This window comes from Gorilla gorilla, chromosome 18 (assembly GCF_029281585.2).
Source record: "Gorilla gorilla gorilla isolate KB3781 chromosome 18, NHGRI_mGorGor1-v2.1_pri, whole genome shotgun sequence".
NCBI lineage: Eukaryota > Metazoa > Chordata > Mammalia > Primates > Hominidae > Gorilla > Gorilla gorilla.
The window spans coordinates 20,822,854-20,840,590 of NC_073242.2; the positions used below are offsets into that span (position 1 = coordinate 20,822,854).

Genomic DNA, 17,737 nt, shown 5'->3' on the forward strand with positions numbered 1-17,737 from the left:
CACTTGTGATTGGGCCCACTGGGATGATCTTACCATGTCAACACCCTTAGTCACATCTGCAGAGTCCGTGTTGCCATGTAAAAGTAATATTCACAGGCTCTAGGGATTAGGATGTAATTCCTAGACATGGGTCGGGGGTAGGTGTCATTCAGGGTCAGGAAGTCATTTAAGTGGCCATTTTAAAAAATGCCATTAAAAAGCGTGGTACGTGAGATTTAGTTATGATATACAATGCAACTTGATAAAGTCACACAAAATTTTGAATCTACAACTATTTAGCAGAATGCCTTGTATCCTTAAAAGAAGGTCCAAAGAAGGGTTTCGATGAGACAATTTGAGCTTGTGACCCTATTACTCTAGAAATGCCAGACCCTCTACATAAGGTAGGTGTGGTTCTTTCCCTACATCAGAGACTTATCTGTAAGACCTAACCAAAGGATTTAGAAAGCTACCTTTTAAGTCTGTGTGGCAGAACTCCAGAACAGGTGCCGGGCATGGTGTCTCATGCCTGTAATCCCAACACTTTGGGAGGCCGAGTAAGACAGATCACCTGAGGTCAGGAGTTCGAGACCAGCCTGGCCAACATGGTGAAACACCGTCTCTACTAAAAATACAAAAATTAGCTGGGCTTGGTGGCAGGTGCCTGCAATCCCAGCTACTGAGGAGGCTGAGGCAGGAGAATCGCTTGAACCCAGGAGGCGGAGGTTGCAATAAGCCGAGATCGCACCTATAGAAAACCACAAGATGACCAGATAGACATCACGATATTCAACCTCAAGGTTAGATTTTGAAAAACCCAAGAGTATAATGACTGAGCTGACATTTAAATCCAGCCACTAGAAGCTTTCATCACTTTTATTCTTCCTGCCATATGTAGATTTGAAATGTTTCCTTGCAAAAATTTTAGACTCAAGTTTTCTAGAATACAAGTGAATTTCCATATATCTTGAAGGTCTCTAAGAGCTGCAGTATAAAGCAGACACTAGTCATGTTGATGACATAATTACTTAGAATAAGACTGGCGACCCTCAGGAGGAAGGCCTCAGGAGAAGGTCAAGATCGAATGCAGGTAATGGAAAACTCACTCTAGGCTCAGTTGAATGGTGGAGTCTGATTCTTGGGATGTTATAACTGAGCCTTAGGACTCTGGCACTTTAGTATTCCTTTCCCTACCAAAGAAAGATTGCTTGTCTTTAGTTATAAGTGGGAAGGTAACTAAGTCCTTTTAAGCTCAGGAAAGTTGTAAGCTTGAGTGTAACCTGAGTTAGGAATTACCTTGAAGTAAGTTCTTATATTACTTTCTTAGGAACATCTGGTTTCCCTTCCCTTAAAAGAAGGGGGGTGGGATTTATGCCAGTGATCATGGGTAGCTTGCTGGCTTCTTATCCTATGTAAGAGCTTGTAGACTCAAGTGTACCCCCAGAGGTGGGCTATAGCTAAAGCCCTACTGTTGACTGGGAGTGTCAGAGGACTCACGTATTGGGGTTAGAGGATCAGAAGGGGCCAAATGACAGGAAACAATTATACCATGAACTTCCCTATTTGTATCTATATACAAATCCTGCCCAGAGGATTGTGGCTAGGTACTGCCTCTACACTGAGGAACAAAAAGAAATGATCCCTTGTCATCTAATCTTAAGAATGTGGAAGGCAAGAGGCTTATTTTGACTGCTTTATTTAGAAGCCCATTTAGTGATTTGACACAGTCCTTTTCTCGTACAGGTAGTAGATGAAGCCTAGAGTTGCCACCACACCTGCAAAGGCAGCCACAGCAGCCACAGCTTTGGAACCAACATCTCCAGCAGTCTTGTGCCCTTTGGTGTCCATAGCACCTACAAAGGAAGCAGACATTTGAGTCTTAAGTATTTTTAAATAAGGGTAAGTGGAAGCCTTACATAAGGCTCCCCAGAGAAGGGGGTAAAACTAAGCCTTCAACAGGCTTATTTCAGAAGTTTGCAACATTGAATAAACTTACCTCGTGAGCCAACCTCCTCCCCTGTTTCACTCCTACTCTTCTCCCCACTGCTCCCACTTGCTTTTAGATCAGATGAGCCGACACCTGGGAAGAACCTGAGAGTTTAGTACAACATCTTCATGCTAGTCGATGTGGTTAGCTGTCCCCTGAGGGTGTGATCCCACAGGTTGTTCATTAAGGCTATCTCAGGTAAGGGTATGTGATAACAGGAACAAACTAATACAGACAAGTTTGGCCATAGCATGTTAAGATGCACATGCTCTGACCTAATCTTGCTAGAAACATATCTTAAATCTTTGACTACTATAACAAGAAATTCAAGAGGATTTTTTTTTTTTTGTGGCCGGGTGTGGTGGCTCACACCTGTAATCCCAGCACTTTGGGAGGCTGAGGCGGGCGGATCACTTGAGGTCAGGAGTTTGAGAGGAGCCTGGCCAACATGGTAAAACCCTATCTCTACTAAAAATAATAAAAGTAGCTGGGCACAGTGGCAGGTGCCTGTAATCCCTGATACTCGGGAGGCTGAGGCAGGAGAATCACTTGAACCTGGGAGGCAGAGGCTGCAGTGAGCCAAGATCACGCCATTGCACTCCAGCCTGGGTGACAAGAACAAAACTTTATCTCAAAAAAAAAAAAGAAGGATTCTAGTATGGACTGAGGACAAAACTAGAAATAAACCTATAGATATCCATGAATGAGGATCATGACTAAGGTAGAGCCACGTGGAATCCTAAGGGTTCTTTGTACAGATATAAGGTAGATAAGACAGATTAGAGACCCAGTTCTAGATCAGTAGGTAGAAGATATGATCCTACTTGTGTTGAAGTGATTTCTAGAAGGGTGCACAGGAGACTTAATAGAAGCCTACTTCTGGGAAGAGACTTAGTCTTTTATTCTTCTATTGTTTAGACTTACCACGGGTACATAGTATATGTAAGCACTGACCGCTTGGCATAAAAAGCTAAGAACTTGAATCCAGGAAGTACTCCAGGCTTTAGGTCCATACCTCTGAATGAAGAGTCATCTGACAACAGGAGAATGGGTCCTGGGAGGCTGACTGTCATTTTCTCCGCTTCAGTGGCCCCTGTGGCTGGAGACAGATGATCAAGTTTGTGTTTGGCCTCTGGAATAGTGGTTCGAGAGGTGTGTCAATGGAATGCTTAGAAGTAGAAGCTCTCTGGAATATTTTGTTCATGTGGTTTGTCTTGCCTTTGCAGGCGAGGTTATGCCCTTTACTGTAGAAGTGGGATGGATTCTTGGGGTCGGGTATGGTGGCTCATGCCTATAATCCCAGCACTTTTGGGAGGCCGAGGTAGGTGAATCACCTGAGGTCAGGAGATTGAGACCAGCCTGGCCTGGCCAACATGATGAAACCCTGTCTCTACTAAAAATATAAAAGTTAGCTGGGTGTGTTGGGGGGTGCCTATAATCCCAGCTACTTGGGAGGCTCAGGCAGGAGAATCATTTCCCTTGAACCCTGGAGGCGGAGTGAGCCGAGATCACACCATCTTACTCCAGCCTGGGCAACAAGAGCAAAACTCTGTCTCAAAAAAAAAAAAAAAAAAAAAAAAGGATAGATTCTTAAAGAACTCATCGTCTATAGAACTAGACAAGAAACTGTTCATCTTAGACTTGTCACATGAGTAAGGTAGACTGGACCAAGTTTTGACTGGGCCAACAAGAGCTCTGGGCAGTAAATAAAGTATGAGTTATACCAGTCCTTAAGATCTTCTATTCTAAAAAGTTGATACTTGCTTTGAATTAGACTCACAGAAACAGGAATTTGAAGTTTTTACCTCGCCTGTGCCTAGAGGACACAGGGCAGGTCACAGAACACAGTGGGGAGTCAGGGGAGAGTCGATTACAGATTAAGGCACTGCAGTGGAAGTAGACCTGGAGACAGAAGAGAGTTACATGGAATCGATGCACTAACATTTAACCTGTCCCTGGTGACTTCTGAATCACTTACCAGGCTAGAGAGCACGTGGGCTTCTGATACAAAGGCAAAAGCCTTCATGTCAAACCTCTGATAGTGATCAGGATGGGTCACAGAGGAGCCGACTGGATGGAAGGTGGTCTGGTAGTTGTCCAGGTCATATGCACAGCTAGGAGGTATGCACCAGGGAGGGATGTCAGTCATATGCATCTTGGAGTCAAATTCAATGTCTGCCCAGATTTAGTCATACGTAATGTCTTCAGAACTATTGCCATATTTACCTTCTACCAGCACCTTTGTTTTACTCAGCATTTCTTACCTGACCTATAATACCTATGAAATCATAAGTTGTATAGACTAGTCATATTTTAACTATTTTAGCAGTACCTGTTTGCCAACTACACGAGAAGTACAAATTATATCATTTCAGAAGACACTGGTTTCTTGGCCAGGTGCAGTAGCTCACACCTGTAATCCCAGCACTGTGGGAGGCTGAGGTGGGCAGATCACCTGAGGTCAGGAGTCTAAGACCAGCCTGGCCAACATGGTGAAACCCCGTTTCTACTAAAGATATAAAAATTAGCTGGGCATGGTGGCAGGCACCTGTAGTCCCAGCTACTTGGGAGGCTAAGGCAGGTGAATCGCTTGAACCTGGGAGGCGGAGGTTGCAGTGAGCCGAGATTGTGCCATTGCACTCCAGCCTGGGGGACAAGAGTGAGACCTCGTCTCAAAAACAAAACAGAAGGCTTAGTAACTGAGCTACCACAGCTTCAAGAAAGCAAAGGTGCAGTTTTAGCCAAGTACACACTATTCCAGAAGAATGAGTGAGATCCAGTTGTAGGACAGGACACGGCAGGAGAGCTGTAAGGTTGAACACCTATGTGTACAAGTGTGTGGCTGCAACCTCAGAGCATCAGCGCTCAGATTCTAGAGTCAGATGGATATTCTAATACAAGCTCCATTGTTCAAGTATTGTTTTGGGCTGCTTATTTAGGCAGCAAGCTGGGGTTTCTTCATGAAAGACGAAGACTAGTACAACTAGTGGATGTGGAATACATAGCACTGTGCCTGGCATATGGTAGGTGTTCAGATGGATAGAGGCTAGAGACCAGTCTTTCCAGATGATCAACACCATAGTAGAGTCAGACTTTCTGGGGCTTTGGAACTCATTCCTTAAGATTCAAGAGATGATTGGAAGGTAGCATGTGGCCAAGTGTGGTGGTTCACACCTGTAATCCCAGTACTTTGGGAGGCCAAGGTAGGTGGATCACCTGAAGTCAGGAGTTCGAGACCAGCCTGGCCAACATGGCAAAACCCTGTCTCTACTAAGATTGCAAAAATTAGCTGGGCTTGGTGGTGTGCCCCTGTAATCTCAGCTACCCAGGAGGCTGAGGTAGGAGAATTGCTTGAACCCAGGAGGCAGGGGCTACAGTGAGCTAAGATCATGCCGCAGCACGCCAACCTGGGTGAAAGAATGAGACCCCATCTCAAAACCAAAAAAAGCAAAAAACAGAAGGCAGAAGAGTCCCAATTAGAAAACAAGGACTAAATCAGGATCTCACATGACTGAATGCTGCTCTAAAGCCCAAGAGGGTTTATTCCCCTTACTGGCAAGTTTTGATGGATTAGCTGGGTAACCTGATAGTACAGGGAGTACCTACCCATCCACGACAACGTTCCACTGGGGGAAAGAGTCTGGATCCATGGTGGATGTCGCCCAGCAGTCATCTAAGACCAGCTTGATGTTGGGGTCATCCCTGTTTAGGACTCTCACTTCCATGTAAATTGGTTGGCGGAGGAATCTCACTAGAGGGTACTCGTTTTCCCCATAAGGTTGTTGGTAGGAATTATCTGAAATTGAATGGTATTCAAGTAGTTAATGGCTGCAACACAGATTCATAGGTCATCACTGCTCCATTAGTCTGGCAGTATCAGGATGTTCATTTTAGGGAGAAGTTTGAGATCATTTAAGCAATTTCACAGACTGCAATCTCTTACCTGGGTAGCTTTGAAGGATCAAGGTAAATGGACCCAACTTCACTGAGGCCACTGGAGGAGTAAGGCTTTCAACGTTGATGTTTAGTAGCATGTCATTCCTGCTATAAGAACACTTCACTGTCATTCTGTAAGAGTTTGGAGGGAAGGTAGGTACAGAAAATTTCAGGTTAAAAAATTGCTTGAGTTTAAACTAGAGCTTAAGAGTCAAATAGCAATTTTATCTCACCTGAACTCACTGTCTCTAGATATTTTGCTTGGAGGAAAATCCGTCCAGAGAGCATGTATTTCATTTTCATAGACGACTTTATCATCTTCGAACTTAAATGTCAGAGAAAGTGGGTTAGCAGCCAGTTATGTCAAAGATGAGACTTAACCTCGTGCCATCCGCCAGTACTAACCTTATATCTCGTTCCACATCCATTCAGGGGTATGTGGAACCGTACCAGCCCCTGAGACTGAGCCTCAAAGACAGGCTGGCAGGATGAGTTTCCCACCCTCAGAGTACCCAGGTCAAGAGCTGGTTGTGTTTGGTAGCTGTAGACCTCGACGTCCATAAACCCATCCTGGGTGCACAGCTCCCCTGTAACTAGACAGCGGTGAAAGTTTAGAGAAAATAAGTTTGTCTGCCCTGTGATACTGTCATCTCCCAACCTGATATGCTACGAGGGAGAAATTCTAATTTAGCAGGAGGCATCAGAATCTGTCTTGAAGTCTTTATGAGGGAACCTTGATCAGCAGCTTGAATTACAAAGGGAGCTGAAGTTAGTTGATTTTTCTATGTGAGAGTAGGACTTTTCATCCAAAGGAGGGACCAGTAGATGTAGGAAGAAGTGCTATATGGTATAAGACCAGTGAGAATCCTGATGAAGGGCAGGAGTTGACTCAAGGTTAAACTTAATGTGGCTTTAAGTACAGCGCCTATGTTATTGTATCCTTTCTTTGCATACTCACAAATCCTGAGTAGTTTGGGGAGAAACTGAGGCAGGAGCTGGTTTTCCTATTTGATCTGACCTGTGCAGATCACATTAAACAGAAGCACATGGTGGAAGCAATGCTAAACAAGAGATATTCACTCTGTATTTAAGAATTTGTAGGAATTTTGGGGTGGGGAGGTACTTAAACTTAATTCTAATTAGAAGTTTGAATATTCTTACCTAGATGTCAAGTTCAGGCTCCTAAGCCAAAATATCTAGATTGCTTAACCATGGAGCAGTTACCATAAAACCTACCTATGTAGGGATCTTAAAAATATCATACTTAGGACCCCATCATAGCAGCTACACTGTTTCTAATCTGACTAGTCTTTAGTTTCTTCAGTCTATAAGCAATAGATCAGAATCTGACCTTCTATACATTTGCCCACATGTACAAGAGCCAAGGGAGAAAAAAGGCAGAACATGATTTTAATAAAAGGTCTTTACCTATAGAAACTGGTGACTCACAGAGACACTCAGGATAGATCACCATGGATACTGTCTCTGGCCGAAGGAGAAAGGTCAGCTTGAGTGAAGCTAAGTAGAACTGATGGAGTAGGCATTTTTCAGATGACTGAAATGAGAAAATGTCAATTAGCAGCCACAGCCTGTTGGGGCCCGGAACCGTCACAGGGAGGCAGGAAGAAAGTCCACTGAATACTTGCAGGACACACTCCAGACTTATCTGGGCTCCCTTTAAACCAAAACAAGAGAGACCCTATCACTTCCTCAGATCTGGATGTATCCCCAGGCAGATTTATTGCTTTAAACTCATGCCCTGGAGTACCCAGCACTGTATTCTTTGTACAAGGCACTAAAGCTTGAATTAGCAGATCAAATTCCAAAGAATAGTGGAATCCTCTGCCAAGCCGGGTCTGAGTCAAAAGGACTCTACAGATGTTATAAAATGGTATTGCATAACATGTACCCCCAACCTAAGATTATTCTCTGGTATCCCTGGCAGTTCTAGTGAAGACTAACCTCAACAGCAACAGTACAGGACCCTTTTGTTTAGATCAAGGTGTCCTGTTCATTGACCAGGACAGATTCATCATTCGGTATTTGACAAGTAGTTGCTACTACTCAGTTGGGGCCTTAGACAGTTTTAAGACTTAGAAAGACTTAGACGATTTTTCATGACAGAAGTTAAAGAGGTTTTGTGTTAGAGAATGGACTTTAGTTACTTGATATTTCACTTATACAAGATGATCAAATGAGGCCTTTTGGAGTTTGAATCTGTTCTGTTGGCAATTAGAGCTCATGGGCAAGTTATCAGCCATATGAGGACTACCCACAAGAGTATACTTCAAGTCAGGACCCGGTGGAGTTCAGTGGTTGACAATTGAACATACTTTCGTTTTGAGCAGAGTTTTGCTGAAATGCAATTTCATGCCATTTGTTGCTTCTAGATCAATTCCATTGTCATGCAGCTGGCTCACATCAATGTTCTGGTTTTCAAAGCTCACAGACTTAAGCTTCCCAGGAAACTCTGGTATGGTGAGAGTCATGTGTGTGGCATTGCAGGTCACAGGATCTAGAAGGAATGACAACAGAATGCCCATTACCAGCCTTGATTAAGCTTCTAGGACAATGTCTCCCACCCTGAGGTTGCAGCTATCTGGGACCTTACCTGGTGCACAAATAGCTTGTGAAGAGAAGATCACCTTCTGTCCAGGAGATATAAATGTAAGCTTCAGAGACACCATGTAGAGATGACTACTACCTTGCTAGGGGGAGAAATAACAGTGATCTTCAAGAACATTGGTTACTTGAATCTCTAACGAGTAAGAATCATCTTGGCAAGTATATATCCAAGTAATGGGCACTACTTTGACACAAGTAGGATTTAAGCATTTGTCTAATGACTAATTTGTCTAATCTGGAGGTATATTAGTTTTAACCTTGTTCTAACATCTGGAAGAATGTTGTCTAGATCACCTGTAGCCAATGACTTCTAGGCAGATAAGATCTGTCCTTACCCCATATGACTATTTTAAAGTATCAGCAGCCAGACAATGTTTTCAAGCCTCAATCCATTTGTGTTCTTACTGGGAGATAGGACTGTTCTTGAAGTGGTTGGCATTTGAGCACTTACATGTCAGGACCTGTCCTAAGTACTTTAGGAGATTAATTCATTTAGTGCAGTGTTCAGACTATTGGCCTGGAAAGCACCAATACTTGCTATAAAACAATATAGGACAATGACAACCCAAACAGAACCCCTTAACCCATAAAGCTTTCAGGAATATGCTTGTTCTGTGTTGTACTATAGATTTAAGACTATGGGAAAGAGACTAGATTGAGGTAAGGATTATGTCTATTTTTGAGAAATGGTCTCGCTCTGTTGCCCAGGCTGGAGTGCAGTAGTACAATCTCGGCTCACTGCAACTTCTACCTCCTGGGTTCAAGCGATTCTCCCACCTCAGCCTCCTGAGTAGTTGGGATTATAGGCATGTACCATCTCACCCAGTTAAGTTTTTGTGTTTTTAGTAGAGACAGGGTTTCACTAAACAGACAGGGTTGGCCGGGCTGGTCTTGAACTCCTGACCTCAAGCGATCTGCCCGCTTCAGCCTTCCAAAGTGCTGGGATTACAGGTGTGAATACCCAGCGAAGTGTTTGGCACTTAATAGGCATTAAAATGAGTTGTATTATAAGTTAATGTGAAGACATGGTTGAGATCATGCTTCAATTTAGGAATACTGGCCTGTGCTTTGGTGGTACAAAGCCAGACTTCCACACCTACCACATAGTGAGTCACTCCAGTGGCATTGAATGGCACGTGGAAGGTCATCCTGTGGTTGTCAATCAAGAGGCTGAAGCCTTCCTTCATGGCCTCTGGCAGGGTCAGAGTTTTGGCTCTTGCACCATCACCAACCTCAATGCTCCATCCCATCTGAACTTTGGTCCCCTGAAGTCAAAAAGGTTTGTTTAGAGGGCTGGTGCTCCCTTAACCAAGTCTCTGGTAGTCTAACAATTTATCAGGTTAAAGGTAATATCACCTTTAACATAGAATTAAAAGTTATTAAGGTCTGATTTTTAAAATTTGCTTCATACCTTACTGTCGTCAGCCAAGCCAGAGAAGACCCGTGGCAAGGAAAACTGGAAGAAAAGAATTGTGATGTAAGACTGATTTGGAGGTAGATGTTTCCGAATTCATGCCAGAAATTGCTGTGTGGTTGTCACACCAAAAGGCCTGCTTGTGGGATGCAGTGGAAGAAGCACATGAACCCTGACTGTGCCCTTAGATGTCATTATACTTCTTTGAACTTCTGATCCCAAGAGGCAGCTGGAAGATCTAAGCTCCTTTCCAGTTGTAAGTTGGGACACATTTTTCCCCCCAAGATAGAGTTTCGCTCATCGCCCAGGCTGGAGTGCAATGGTGCAATCTCGGCTCACTGCAACCTCCGTCTCCTGGGTTCAAGTGATTCTCCTGCCCCAGCCTCCCAAGTAGCTGGGATTACAGGAATGTACTACCATACCCGGCTAGTTTTTTGTATTTAGTAGAGATGGGTTTTCACCATGTTGGTCAGGCTGGTCTCAAACTCCTGACCGCAGGTGATCCACCCACCTCAGCCTCCCAAATTGCTGGGATTACAGGCATGAGCCACCATGCCTGACCAGGGCAATGTTCTTAAACGTTTGCCCTTTCACCAATGTCCATAGAAATCAGGTACTATATAAAAGCCATGCAGTTCTATCATTGTTATTGAGTTGCTTTTATGTCAGTGTTATTTTTAGTTGTCCATTGTTGACATTAGCCATGTTAGACTCTAAACCCATGAAGATGTGACTGGATCATTTTGTTCACTTATTGTATCTTAGCATCTAGGGTAGGGCCTGGAACATGGCATGTATTCCATTTGTCAGATGATTAGTGTGAGTGTAACTACCAATAAAACCCTATTGCCATGCATGATGTGCCAAGTACCATGTATATACTCTCAGTAAATTCTTAGAGCCACCCTGAGGTAAGCATTATTGTCCTATCACTTTGGACTTGGAAACAAAGCCTCAGTGTAAAGTTAAACCTCATCACACAGAAAATTAGCAAGTACAGGATTAAATCATGGTCTGATTTCTAAGCCCCGCCCTGGTTAGATCATCATCATATTCCCCCTGCAGTAGCCATATACCCCGAGCAGTCAGCCCGTTTCACTCACGGACATGAAATCCTTCTGGCAGATTGTAGATGCTGAAAGCCCCTGGGTCTCTTCTACTTGCATAGCTGGACAGAAGAACTGATACATGACAGCTCCGTGTCTTAAAGCAGCACTGTCATTCATGACTCTGATGGTCATCTGGTGTCCACCATGCTGTGTACAGATAGCACAGTGGGAACAGAGTAAGTACTGTACCCCCATGGGATTCTAGAATACCATCTGACCCATCTGAGTGGGAAAACGCTTAAAGTTACTAATACCACAAGTGCTGGAAGGTACCTCATTCCCGTACCAGGAGACTAGCTAGCCCATTGTAATCTGTTAGTGAAGACTCATACTGATAGGCCAGTTTTAGCATCAGGAAATGGAGTTCAGTTTCTATTTCTCTTATGTGTACCCTATGTCTCAGTACCATGGTCCTGGCTGAATGGGGTTGGTATGGGGCTTCTACCCAGGTTATCTGAATACTTGTTAAGCACCTAAGTAGCTGCCATTGTGCTGGATAGAGCTACCCTTGCTATTACCCCTGACCTTAGGAAACTCAGTCTAAAAGCAGGGATCAGCCAACCTTTTTCCATTATGCATTAGCAACTGTTTTAGACTCATGTGAGCCACAGGAAATCCATAGCATGTTTCCTTAAAAGAACTTTAAAAAGATAAAAGCCAGCTGGGCATGGTGGCTCATTGCCTGTAACTCCAGCACTTTGGGAGGCTGAGGCAGACTGACTGCTTGAGCTCAGGAGTTCAAGACCAGCCTGTGCAACATGGTGAGAGACTCCATCTCTATATATATATTAAACAGACACACACACACACCACAAAAGTTAGCTGGGTGTGGTGGTATATGCCTGTGGTCTCAGCTACTAGGCAGGCTGAGGTGGTACTGAGACATAGGGTAGGGGATTGCTTGAGCCTGGGAGGTAGAGGTTGCAGTGAGCCGAGATGGCGCCACTGCACTCCAGCCTGGGCGACAGAGCGAGACTCCGCCTCAAAAAAAAAAAAAAAAAAAAAAAAAAAAAAAGATTAAGAAGATAAAACCCATTCTTAGTTTGAAAACCAAACAAAAACAAAAACAAACAAAAACACAAAAAAAACCCATGAACTAGGCACAGTGGTTCATGCCTATAATCCCAGTGCTTTGGGAGGCTGAGGTGGGAGGATCCCTTGAGGCCAGAAGTTTGAGGCCAGCCTGGACAACATGGTGAAATCCCCATTTTGACAAGACAAAGATTAGACAGGCATAGTGTTGCCTGCCTGTAGCCCCAGCTAGTTGGGAGGCTGAGACGGGAGAATCCCTTGAGCCCAGCATTTCTAGGCTGCAGTGAGCCATGATTGCAGCCACTACTTTCTAGCTGGGCTACAAAGCAAGCCTGCCTCAGAAAGAGACCATGGACTGCGTTTGGCCATCCACAGGTTATGGTTTGCAGACCCTTGGTCTAAGGGAATGTGACTAAGACCTCTAATGTTGAGAAGGTCTGTTTTAGAAGGAAATTATCAGGTTTTTCATGAAGGACCTATGATTACTTCATTGATTGATCATAGACGGCTTTAGGGGACCAGATGACTTACAGTTCAAGCCTGTTTACAGAGTAGGGTCTAAGACTGTATCTGTACAAAGCTTAGACTGCTGACCACCTGCATCGTAATCAGATGGTATAGACTGTTAGATAGGCAGATTCCCAGAACTCACGCCAGGCCTATGTCCAACTAGTCAAATCCAAACTTTCCAAATTACAACTTGCTAGCTTCTGCTTAGACAGGTTGCTTTTATTGCTCCTAATATTCCTGATTGGGCAATACTGTTGCTTGGCAATAGAAAAACCCTTACTGCTTAGCTGCTGTTTGCCTTTTAACACCTGTTTCTATAGGCCAGATTTCTATTTGCTAGCACCAAAATAGCCTTCCATCTCATGTGGGGGTTCACAGATCAAAATAGCTCGTGTTTCATCATTTGTTGTATCCAGGTTCTGCACCAGGTCTTAATCTGTAGAACATCATTAGTCTTCATTACCCCCATGGAACAGGCACCATTACTCTCATCTTCTAATGGGCAAACAGGCTTGAAAGGGCTCACTTGCTGGAAATTACACCTGATTAGTGGTAGAGCCAGGGCTCAAGGGCTCAAGTACTTGAATGCCAGGGTTTCTCATCCTCAACACTGACATCTCAGTTCTGGTAATTCTGTGTTATGGGGAGGAGACTTGGGTAATGTTGGTTGTCTGCCAGCATCTTTGGCTTGTATCCATTAGATGCCAGTAGTAGCTCTTCTACCTTCAGTTGCGATAACCAAAGATGTTTCTAGATGTTGTCAAATGTCTGGACAGATTCCCCCCACCCTCCTCCGGACAGTTTTGCTCTTGTTGCCCAGGCTGGAGGGCAATGGAGCAATCTCAGCTCACTGCAAACCTCTGTCCCCTGGGTTTAAGCGATTCTCCTGTCTCAGCCTCACAAGTAGCTGGGATTACAGGTGTGTGCTACCACACCCAGCTAGTTTTTTGTATTTTTAGTAGGGATGGGGTTTCACCATGTTGGCCAGGCTGGTCTCAAACTTCTGACCTCAGGTGATCCACCCGTCTCAGCCTCCTAAAGTGCAGAGATTATAGGCGTGAGCCATCACACCTGGCCTAGACAGATTATAATAGAAAAGAAGAGCCACACACGAGACACCACCCCCTTGGTTGAGAGCCACTGCTTTACTCCAAAGAGTAAGTTCTTAGCCAAGTTTACTGCCAGTAACTCTTAGGTTACTATGTACTTCCCCAAGAACTGCTCAAAGCAATGACTTACCACTCTCCTGGTACAGTTATCATAGGTAGCCCTCAGGGTGAGCTTTTCTGGGTCCAGGATGTAAGTGCAGTTCGGCATGTCAAGACCAAGAGGATCTGCCAAGGCCAGAGCAGGTTAGACAGGATGGCTGAGTACATTTCAGTGAGAGTCCAAAGCTACAGAGTCAAGACCACCAGTCCATTTCTAAGGCATTTCAGTCCCTTCACTTCCGCCCCAACTCAGTGATAGAACTTGAGCTTTGAGATGGTATGACTTGCAGCCAGAGGCTTCCCAGAGATGCTGACATAAGACACACTTTCGAAGACAGACAGGTCTTCCATGCTGGGTGGCTTCATGCAAATCAGGTATCCCCATGGCATCATGGGAGTTGGATGCCGTTGCTGCAGGAGTTTGGGTACTCTGCTCCCCAAACAGGATTGACCTAAGCCAAAGGCTGTCTGCTAATCAGGACTATGAGGAGATAACACACATTACCTACCCACCACAGATGCATGCCATTTCTTGGTGCCAGGACTGCTTGGGAACTCCACTGTTATTTCCATTTCATCGCAAGTGACAGTGCCTAAGGAGCAAAGGAAGCATTTGGGGGCTTTGAGTCATGAGTGATGCAACTCCTACAAAAGCGTATAGACTCCTCTCAGATGAGAGGGATTCCAGATGAGGCGAGAATCGTCCCCTACCCTGGGAGAGCTCACAAACAAGTGACCAAGACAACAACAATACAATATGCCAAGAACTGTAAGGAAAATATCAGGTACCCAGGGCTTTTGAAGTGTTCCCGTAAGAAGCCCAGGTTAGGGTTGACAAGCAGGTCTGTAGGAGCCAGGTCAACACCTTGACAGTGGAGCAGATGGAGGCAGGCCCGAAAAACTGACAAAAGCTTTGTCAACCGGTTTTGCAAATGATGTTAAACAAAGTCCTGGGTAAGTCCCAGGACTTTTATTTATTTATTTATTTATTTGAGACAGAGTCTCTCTGTCACCCAGGCTGGAGTGCAGTGGCGCGATCTCAGCTCACCTCAACCTCCGCCTCCCAGGTTCAAGTGATTCTCCTGCCTCAGCCTCCCAGGTAGCTGGGATTACATGTGCCCACCACCACACCCAGCTAGTTTTTGTATTTTTGGTAGAGACGGGGTTTCACCACATTGGCCAGGCTGGTCTCAAACTCCTGAGCTCAGGTGATCCGCCTGCCTTGGCTTCCCAAAGTTCTGGGATTACAGGCGTGAGCCCCGGCGCCTGGCTGCATTTTTTTTTTTTTTTTTTTTTAAAGATCAAGTTTTGCCCATCATCTGCTACTCTGCAGCCTCTGGCTCAGGTGAACGTCAAGTGAGCAGCTCCAGTTTTGCCTGTTATGTCGATGTTTTCCTTAAGCATGAGTTTGTGTTTGAAGATTGCTGCTCCTAAAGATGAGGGCTTAGTGTGGTGGTTTGCTGTTCTGTGGATACCATAAAGCTTGAGGCAGTGAGGGATTGGAAGGCAGTGCAAGTGTTTTTTTGAGTTTTCATTTAGTAGGTATAGTGAGTCTACAGGTTAGCAGAAGAAAGATCCAGTAACCTGACCAAGGTAATAAAGGGGGTGAATGGAGGTTGTCTGAGCCAGGCCTGTGTTTCTTGGCCAGCTAGGCCTTCCAGCTGCAACCTGTTTTCTCTGCTAAGAAGACTTCCGTCACCCAAGAGACATACCTGGAAAGGCAGGATTTACCAACTGAGAAACATCTATGGAGTTCACTGAAGTCACAAGGGCGAAGAAAAGAGAAATCGACCTGTAGGTACTGGAAAGAGACAGGGAGATAGTCAAGGAAGAATGGACTTTAACAAACAAAGCTACCATACCCCCTCCCTCCACTTCCAGAATTACTCACCTCCAGCCTGCATTGAACCAGCCTGAGGGACTCCAAGAGCCTCCTCTCTGCCTGCACGCCATAGCAGAAGGCACTACCAGATCAACCAGGTAGAGGGTAGGCTGCTCTGTGTTTTTATAGCAGGAAGCCAGCCGCATCCACACCCTCTCCCCATTGGGGGCACCTGAATCTTCTCCCATTCTCCCAGCTGAAAGGGAAGGATTGGGGAAGGAAGTGGCCTCTGATTCCTGACAGCTTGCGCCGGGTATTCTGCCAGCTGCCCTGTGGGCCAGGCATGAAATCAGAGTTTGCTGAAATCAGCTCCAGGTGAGTGAATTGGTGTTTTCCCTATAGCTATGGGGGAAATTAGGATCTTTTGGGCAAATTATTTACAACTGCAATGTAGAGCGAAAGAGAATCATGGGCTTTATTGAGAAAAAAACAAGTCTTGTTCACACCACTAATTTTTTTTTTTTTTTTTTTTTTTTGAGGTTCAGTTTCACTCTGTCACCCAGGCTGGAGTGCACTGGTGCAATCTCGGCTCACTGCAACCTCTGCCTCCTGGGTTCAAGCAATTCTCCTGCCTCAGCCTCCTGAGTAGCTGGGACTACAGGTGCACGCCACCACGCCTGGCTAATTTTTGTATTTTTAGTAGAGATGGGGTTTCACCGTGTTGGTCAGGGTGGTCTCGAACTCCTGACCTAGGTGATCCACGTGCCTCGGCCTCCCAAAGTGCTGGGATTACAGGCGTGAGCCATTGCGCCTACCCTAAAACCTTTTAAGTAACATCTAGTCTTCTGGCTAGTGCAGAAGTTACCCTGATAATGCACAGGAAGTGTCTTTAAAAAAAATGAATGAAGCCTTGTTGACCCCCAAGTGTAAAAGCTTAAGCTTACTGCAAAGATACAATTTCAGAAGGATACAGAGAAAAGGCAAAAGTCACTCATAATAGTGCCACTGCTAATATTTAGGTGAGTAACTTTACAGACATATTTCTACAAACACCACACACAATTTTTTTAAAAAACTGGGAGGAAAGTTTAAATACTGTTTTGTAATCTGCTACTGTCACTTTATAACTATTAAATATAAAGCTCTCTGTTACCATTTTAGGGTGGCATAATATTCAATTTGAGATAAATCTGTGTTTATATAATTTCCTTAATTATGAGCATAAGGTGGCTTGTAATTTTTCATCATTATAAGCAGTAACATGATGAGCATTCTGATACATATCCTTGGGTAACCCTCAAGATAAATTCCTCAAAGTAAAACTTCTGGGTAAAAGGGAGTAGTGATCTAATAAGAATGTTATATTGTTGTAAAGCACTTGGAAGTTTCCCAGTGGGGAAACTGAGGCAAGGCAACTTGCCCCAACAATGTCAGGGACCAGGTGGAGAACTCAGATTTCCTGAGGCCTGATGGATGTGTTTTTTCAACATCTCTCACTGCTCTTTGAGATAACTAGATGTCTGCAGCCCATGTTCCAAAATAGGTGAATATAATGCTTAGACTCCATTCAAGTGGTGGGTGACACTTGCAATTATTAGGTTGGTGCAAAAGTGATTGCAGTTTTTGCCGCTACTTTTATGTATGTATGTATGTATTTGAGATGGAGTCTCGCTCTGTTGCCCAGGTGGGAGTGCAGTGGCGCAATCTTGGCTCACTGCAACCTCTGCCTCCTGGATTCAAGCGATTCTCCTGCCTCAGCCTCCCGGGTAGCTGGGATTACAGGCGCCCACCACCAAGCCCAGCTAATTTTTGTATTTTTGGTAGAGACAGGGTTTCACCATGTTGGCCAGGCTGGTCTCGAACTCCTGGCCTCAAGTGATCCAACCATGTCAGCCTCCCAAAGTGCTGGGATTACAGGCATGAGCCACTGTGCCCGGCCCTTTGCCACTACTTTTAATGGCAAAAACTGCAATTATTTTTGCATCAACCTAAACAGTATTGATTCATGTGTTGCCTTTGAGGTGTAACCTGAGGCATCTGAAATAACATTGGAGATTAACTGTTTCCCTGACTTCCTTGATCAAAAGGATCACATGGAGCTCTCATTAATATCAC

At 44.6% G+C, this 17,737-nt stretch overlaps 1 protein-coding gene across 2 annotated transcripts; it reads right to left on the reverse strand.

The window, feature by feature from the left end:
- Nucleotides 1–1,659: 1,659 nt before the first annotated feature.
- Nucleotides 1,660–16,024, reverse strand: ZP2 (zona pellucida glycoprotein 2). 2 transcript variants are annotated; one of them, XM_004057316.5, is made up of 19 exons: nt 15,692–16,024; nt 15,513–15,601; nt 14,310–14,393; nt 13,832–13,926; nt 11,045–11,197; nt 9,939–9,983; nt 9,628–9,792; nt 8,514–8,610; nt 8,236–8,417; nt 7,331–7,457; nt 6,308–6,495; nt 6,136–6,227; nt 5,910–6,034; nt 5,573–5,762; nt 3,945–4,080; nt 3,772–3,868; nt 2,982–3,065; nt 1,976–2,059; nt 1,660–1,832 (listed from the first exon to the last, which is right to left on the reverse strand). In XM_004057316.5, the coding sequence occupies exons 1-19, from the start codon at nt 15,868–15,870 to the stop codon at nt 1,690–1,692; spliced, it is 2,355 nt and encodes a 784-aa protein (XP_004057364.5). In that variant the 5' UTR covers nt 15,871–16,024; the 3' UTR covers nt 1,660–1,689. The 2 variants fall into 2 exon arrangements, with proteins under 2 accessions (XP_004057364.5, XP_055221408.2); XM_055365433.2 differs by having other exon boundaries at nt 2,982–3,098; nt 15,692–15,921.
- Nucleotides 16,025–17,737: the final 1,713 nt, after the last annotated feature.